General features: G+C 66.6%; 1 protein-coding gene across 3 annotated transcripts in view; it reads right to left on the bottom strand.

Moving 5' to 3' along the window:
* Positions 1-251: 251 nt before the first annotated feature.
* The window catches only part of SH3TC1 (SH3 domain and tetratricopeptide repeats 1), a 46,914-nt gene continuing 39,987 nt past the window's right edge, over positions 252-7,178 (bottom strand). For all 3 annotated transcript variants that reach the window (XM_042985022.1, XM_042985021.1, XM_042985023.1), the window contains 4 exons: positions 5,847-5,969; positions 5,033-5,183; positions 4,040-4,236; positions 252-1,655 (listed from right to left, as the gene is read on the bottom strand). In XM_042985022.1, coding sequence (XP_042840956.1) covers positions 1,398-1,655; positions 4,040-4,236; positions 5,033-5,183; positions 5,847-5,969 — 729 coding nt within the window. In that variant the 3' untranslated portion in view covers positions 252-1,397. The remainder of the gene's footprint in view (positions 1,656-4,039; positions 4,237-5,032; positions 5,184-5,846; positions 5,970-7,178) is intronic.

Here is a 7,178-nt window from a genome sequence, read left to right as displayed (position 1 = left end):
GGGCGGGGCCTGCAGGCCGCCTCTGAGCCGGACCAGGAGCGGGGGCTCCCCCAGACCCCAGCGTCAGAGGCAGGAAGGATGACGGAGGGCCCCTGCCGGCCTCAGTTTCCCCTTCTGCTAAAGGAGGGTCGGGGAGGAGGGGGAGCGAGAAGTGACACGGGCGGCGTCTGCGGGGAGACGAAAATGTATCCGAACCAGGCACAGGCGGGTGGCTGAGCCACATCTACCGGCACAAAACGCCTCTGAGTCGGTCACTTTAAATGGTTCATTTGATCTTACGTGCATGTCACCTTGTTTGACAAAATAAATTAAAGAAAAAGAGATCGGAACAGTGCCGTGCGGGTGAGAACCACTTGGGACGCCCACGGCCTCTCTGAGCCTCAGTTTCCCTGACTGTAAGTGGAGGGTTCCTGGCACGTGGGGGCCCAGATGAGCCCCTAGACACACTCACAGCAGCACATTCCGCACAGGGCTGGAGGCCCCCCCCCCCCCCCGGCCTGGCTGGCTGGCGGGCGCAGGTGGGACCGGCCGGGCTGGGCCAGAGGACTCTCAGGTGAGGGAGCGTGTGGGCCGCGTTCCCCTCGCTCGCCTTCGGGACGCAGGAAGGGGCGGAGGTGCAATGACGTGCTAGCACCTTCTTCCAGGACGCGCCCCTGGGTCCTGATGCTGACACATCCCCCCGAGGCAGGTGGGCAGGTGGTACAGTGGTTACAGCTCTGCCCCACCTACCTGCTGTGTGACGGCGGGCAGGGCACCTACCCTCTCTGTGCCTCGGCCGGAAATGGGGACAATAACAGACCCAACGGTGCGGGCCCGGGGAGGTCGGCGTGAGGGTTAAAGGCAGAGCACAGAGCCTGACACACAGTGAGGGCACGGGGAAGGGGGAAGATGCCCAGGGGATCCCACCACCGCCTTCCGCTCTGACAGGCCAGGAAATGGGTGCGAGGGGCGTGATTTGCCTGAGGCCACACCGCATGGGGCCGGCAGGGGAACCTGGCCCTGGTTGGTCCGACTCAGTCCTTCCAGTTCACAGCAGCAGGGCGGGCCCCCGGGGACGGGGCTTGGTCCCTGGACGCTCCCCAGGCGGTAGGCCAGGGGAGGGGGCCTTGCGGGCTTTGGCAGGCTGCCGCAAAATTGTTTATTGCTATCAGACCCCTACTGTCCTGCCTCTGTTTCCCAGAAAATGAGCCTCCCAGAGACACTAGGAGAGGCGAGGACAGGGGTCCTCAGGGCGAGGGGCCAGGGGCCAGCCAGGGTGGACAGGGGTCCTCAGGACGAGGGGCCGGGGGCCAGCCGGGCAGACAGGCGTCCTCAGGGCAAGGGGCTGGGGGCCAGCCAGGGCGGACAGGCGTCCTCAGGGCGAGGGGCCGGGGACCAGCCAGGGCAGACAGGGGACCTCAGGGCGAGGGGCCGGGGGCCAGCCAGGGCGCCCGCCCCCAGCACTGCCCCGGGGCCAGGTTGACTCTGCGGATGTTGAGCTCGGTGGCGAAGGTCCTGGCCTTCTGGTAGAAGAAGAGGGACTTCTCGCGGTCCAGGAGGAAGTTGTGGTAGATGGTGGCCAGGCGCGTGTAGATCTTCATCTGGGCCTTCTTGTTGCCGAGGTCCACGGCCGCTGCCAAGGCCAGCTGGTAGTACCCCGCCGCGTCGAAGGGGTCCTGAAGGAGGCCCCACATTAACACGCCCCCTGGCTGCAGGCAGGGGCTGGCCGGCCTGTGTCCCCAGAGGCTGCTCCGTGCCTGGCCCCCCATCACCTCCACCCAGTCCCTCCCGACAGACCACTCTAACTGGGACAAGCCCCAGTTCAGCAGCCCTGGCTCCTCCCTGCCCCCACACAGAGAGAGGAGACAAGGAAATAAAAGCAGGTACGCAGAGCAGTTCAACAAACACTCCCGAGCCCCTACCAGGCACTGGACCCCGTGCAGGGCGGGAGCCACGGCCGACTCTGGGGCCACGTCGACCACAGGGGTGACCGGCAGCCGGTGGCAGCCCCGGGTGGCACCTGAGTCAGCCTGAGGTGGACTTGGAGGGCTGCCTGGAGGAGGGGACAGCTTCACTAAGGAGCTGGCCAAAGTGGGTGGTTGGGAGTTGTGTATCCGTGTGCATGTGTGTGCGTGTGTGTGCGTGTGTGTGCGTGTGGACGTGCACACCTGTGCCTGGAGCAGCCAGTGGGCGGCAAACAGGATTCACGCCCAAATCTGTCCCGTTCCAGCCTTGTTCTTTCGTCCCTGAGGCCCCGCGTACAGATGACCTCGATTCAGGGAGACCATTGGCAAAGATGCCCATGGCCCCCCAACCTCTAGAGCGGCACTTGCCCAGGCCTGTCCCGTACAGGGGGCTTGGAGGACTCTCTCGCCCTCCTGGGCACGTGGCTGACGGTGTGAAGTCGGCCCGTGGCCCCTGATGGAACTTCCAAGCCGTCGTCACGGTGAGGACAGACGTGATGTCGACAGAGCGGCCATGGTGGTTCTGGGAAGCTGCCTGGTCCCAGCCTCTCGGGCTCAGGGACCTGGGCTTCTCAGCTGCAGCCCTGCCCCGTGACACCGTGGAGAGATAAGGTCCCCGTCCCCAGGGCCTGGGCGTCAGATCAGCTACCTCTGGGCCTGCAGCTGCCCCCGGCCCGGCCTCCTGACCCCCATCTTGGACACCTTTTTTGCCTCCCAGCCTGTTTCCCCCTCTCGTACAGAGCTGCTTAGGAATCAGTCACATGGCACCCGGGGCAGGCCCCACCCTCGGATGGGCCAGGGGTCAAGGGCATGTATTGCAGACGACACAGGGCTCTGGGTGTGAGAGCTCAGGTGAGGCTGGCCAGTCCTGCCCCACCGCCAGGCTCCGTGGCCCCGACACAGGGGGAGGGCCCGGCCCGGAGCCCAGCCTGGGACATAGACGTGTATGCAGGTCGCAGGGTCAGAGGCTCGTGGGTTCTAGGATCCCGGGCACTGGAGCCCCACGGAGCTCTGCTAATCCTACCCTGGTCAACTGACCGTGCCTGGCCCTCAGCCTCTGCCCTGCCTCCAGGGGGCTCCACTCTTCTAGAACAGTAAAGCGTTCGCAGGCAGAACCAACCACACGGAGCCTGGATCACACGGAGCCTGGGTCACACAGACTGGAAGGTAGTGAGGCTACGTTCGTTGCAGTACCCCCCCCCCCCCACCGGCCGACAGGCTCCCCAAGAACCACCCAGAAGACACGGGAGGCTGTAGTGACCACTTGTGACCACCAGGTGTCATCGGTGCACAGCCAAGGCTGCCCCGGGGAAGGGGGTTGGGGGCTACCAACTGGGTGGGGGTCTTCTGGTGCCACCCCAGCTCCGAGGGGCCATTCAGTGGGGAGGGGGAGGGAGAAGTCGGCCCCTGGGCTCGGGCACCCGCCCTTCAGCCGACACGGAGCAGGGACACCGCGCAGGGACGACGCTAGGCCCCGGTGGGTTGATGGGGGCCCCTGCTTGTGCAGGCGAGTGATGGAGAGACATCTCCGGGTTCTGGTCTGTGAGGTCCCAGCTCCAGTGCCTCCAGCCCCCACAGGGCAGGAACTGCCCGGAGTGGTGTCCCTGCTACAAACCCCCGGGGGACATGAGGGTTAAAGGGGACTCGGGATTCCAGGAAGGAGTCGCTCTGCCCACAGTGGTAGGCTTCCTGGAGGAGGTGCCTGGATCTGGGTAGCACCCTACAGCCTGGGTCTCCGGTGGGTCTCTAGTGACTCGTCCCCCTGCCCCTGGAACGTCCTGTCCCCCTCCTACTGCCTCGGCGGCTAACTCCTGCTTGACCGTCACGACTCGGCTTTGCCGTTACCGTGCCCGGGAGGCTCCCCCGACTACACGGCCGTGTCTGCTCTGACCCAGTGGCTGCCAGGGTCCGTTCGCACGTCAGCCTCCCCCACGGGCTGGGGGAGCTCCGACGGCGTCTGCTGACCTTGCCTGTGCCGCAGAGCCAGGCCCGGAGACGCCGGGGCCCCGGGGCCCGTGTGCGGTCCCCCTCCACGCGGGGGCGAGGGCTCCCGACGCGCCCGAGCCCCGCCTCCCCCCGCCCCCGCCCCCGCCCACCTTCAGGTCGTAGAAGATGATGTCCCCGAGCACCAGGTACACTTTCACGTAGTACAGCGTCTCCTCGGCGAACTGCAGGGGCGAGCTGCAGAGCGACAGGGCCTTGAGGTAGAAATGCTCCGCCAGCTCGCCGTGGCCCAGCCGGTGGTGCAGGGCGGCCAGCCGGTGGTAGGCCACTCGCTCGTTCAGCCGGTCCCCTAGGGTCGCAGGGGAGGGGGCACGCGTGAGGCTACGGCTGCGGGTGGCGGCGGGCACAGGCCAGCTCCGGCCCCCAAGCCGGCCGCTTCCTGTCCCGAGACTCACTCTTCCCATCTGCACAATGGGCCTGATATTGCAGGCTCGCTGTCCACCCCAGGAAGGTGGACCTGCCCGTGGGGCCTGCTCTGTACCTGCCCGTGGCGCCCGGAAGGGGTGACAGGGAGCCCCAAAGTCAGGCAGTCGCAAACCCCGGGGCTCGGTCCACCCGCACACACGACGATGCTCACCCTTCCTGGTGTATGAGCTGCTGCCCCCCCCCCCCACGCCCTCCGGATGTCTCCAGATCGTCCCCCTTCCAGGCGAGCACTGTGGGGTCTGCACACCCAGTCCTGTCTCCGAGGGGAAGACAGGTGGCTGGGAACAGCACAGTTAGGTGCCGGGACACAAGGTGCCCGGCAGTGAGGGGATCTCGCCAGCCAGGTGACAGCGGGGCTGGCTGAGTGTGGCGAGGAACAAGGGTAAGGGACGGCACGCAGACAGGCGCGTGCCGGGGCTGGTGACAAGCCGGGGTGTCCAGACGGCGGGGCACGGTGGCCGGCCTTGGTGCTCAGCTGGCCAAGAAAGCCCAGCCGCCCCGTGAACGTGACGTGTCCCCCGGGGCATCCCAGCCCGCCTGCACGGAGGAGGCGGCTTGCAGACGGAAGCAGCCCCGCACGCGGGCCGGGTTCCACGGCCTCGGGCCTTCTGCGCCCGCCCTCCAGGTCTCCCCCGCCGGGGCCGGGGTGCAGGGCTTACCCAGGGTGATGCTGAGCGCCAGGGCCATGTGGGCGAACTCCAGGCCCTCCCGGGGCGCGTCCAGCTCGGCCAGCAGTGCCACCAGCTTGTTGCACAGACGCAGCTCGGCCTCCTGGTTCCCTGTGGTGGAGGCCAAGGGCAGCGCCCGATCCTGCCACATGGGCGGGTGGGTCAGACCTCACCCGCGGCGGCCGGCCCGGGGCCAGCACCCCCTCAGAGCCCCGACCGCACGCTGGGAGCGTCCTCCCCATCATCCCGCTGTATCTGTGTTCGGCTCAGAGAGGTCCCGGCAGCCCCAGGGCACTGAGCCACCAGCAAGCTGGGATGTGGCCTGCAGCCCATCTGTCTCAGCAGCCTGGGACCAGCCCATCCCCGGACGGCGAGAGCCTGACCAGGAGGGCCCAACCCCGCACTCTAAAAACGCACGTTTCTCTGTTCCCCAGGGCTGAGCCGCAGGCCGTGAGCTGGGCGGGCAGGCACACGCAGACCTGGGCCCCGGGGCTGTGTGTCCCGTGATACACCCCTGTGCCTCTCTGAGCCTCAGTTTCCTCATCTGCAAAGTGGAACAGGACTGGCCTGCCCGAGGTTTGAGGGGCTGTAAGCCTAAAGCTGCCTCCGTCCCTCAAACGGCCTCTCCTTTCTCTGTCCCTCCCAGGTGAGGGTGGGGGACAAGATCATCCCAGGCGAAAATATCAAGCAAGTAAGCGGGTGCGTGGGGCAGTCCTCCCTCCTGGCGGGAGGCCTCCACCGGCCCCCCCAAACTCTCATGGAAGGCGCCCCCACCCCTGAGGCCCACCCTCACCGCCCGGCTCACCCGGTAGAAGGACACGGCTTTCTCCCGCTCCCAGGTCCCGTTGAAGAAGATGTCCCCAGCCGCCTCAAACAGCTCCAGCCCCAGCTTGGGGTCCCCCGTGTACAGGGCTGCGTTCTGGGCCACCTGCGGGCGTGCAGAAGCTCTCGTGAGACCCACAGGGCTCCCCCAGACCCTCGAGGCAACCCCGAGGACCCACAACACGTGCTCCGGGTGACTCTTTCCTCTCCCTCCAGAGGGACTGGCCTTGTTCAGTCCCTGTGCAGCTGGGGACATCATTTCCCACTATGTCCCATGGGGAGGCCCGTCCAGCTAGGGCACCGGGGGTCCGCAAGTGCGGGCTGCTGAGGAGTTTGGGAGCCAGCTCAGAGGTGGCCTCCGGGTCCCGGCGGTCACACCCGGACCCCGGCATTCTCTCCGCTGGGGTCCCCTCCACTGTGTCCCTCCGTGGCCCTTAGCAACACCTGCCTGTCTCTCCGAGCAGACGACTAAGACCGCTGCTTCTCTGCTGCATCTGGGGCCCAGCACGGTGCCTGGCCCATAATAGGTGCTCAACAAACACCAGCTGAGTGGACAAGAGTGGCCTAGTCCTGCCGGCAATCCAGAACCTTCCACAGTCCCATGAACCTTCGGCCTCTGCCCCTGTGAATCCCCTACTGCCGGGAAGCCCTCTTCCCAGTTGGGCACTGGCCCCACGCACCCTGCACCCCAAACCGAACGGAGCTCACCCTCCCGGCCCCTCTGTGCACAACCGCACCCCTGCCCGCAGCCCCGAGGCGCCTGCCCCCCCCGTCAGCGGTGAGCCCCGGGACCCTCGGCCCATGGCCCAGGAAAGTACACAGCAAGCCCTCAAAAGTGAAAACACTCATTGGCCTCACGAGCCTCTCAATCTATTCCAAGCCATGTCAAGCTTGGAACGCGACTGGAAATGGAGCATCTGTGATAAGTGGGTTTTTTAAGGAGGCACGCCATTAGCCACTGAAGAAAATTCTTCTGTGTGCCAACGCGGTGGACGCGTCATTTGCACATTTATTGAGCGCTTGCTGTGTACCAACACGGTGGTGGCCGTGGTGAGGGGCACATGCCTCCGGCCCCTTGGTGGGGCTCAGATTGTTGTGGAAGATGCCGGGCAGTGGGGGTCCAGGGGTGGGGGTCCAGGGCTGGGTGTCCAGGGGTGGGGGTCCAGGGCTAGGGGTCCAGGGCTGGGGGCCCAGGGTTGGGGTCCAGGGCTGGGGGTCCAGGGGTGGTGGTCCATGGCTGGGGGCCCAGGTCTGGGGGTCCAGGGCTGCGAATACAGGGCTGGGGGTCTAGGCTTGGGGGGGGGCCAGGGCTGGG

Source organism: Panthera tigris, chromosome B1 (assembly GCF_018350195.1).
Source record: "Panthera tigris isolate Pti1 chromosome B1, P.tigris_Pti1_mat1.1, whole genome shotgun sequence".
Taxonomy (NCBI): Eukaryota; Metazoa; Chordata; class Mammalia; order Carnivora; family Felidae; genus Panthera; species Panthera tigris.
This window is presented reverse-complemented; position numbering and strand designations above follow the sequence as displayed.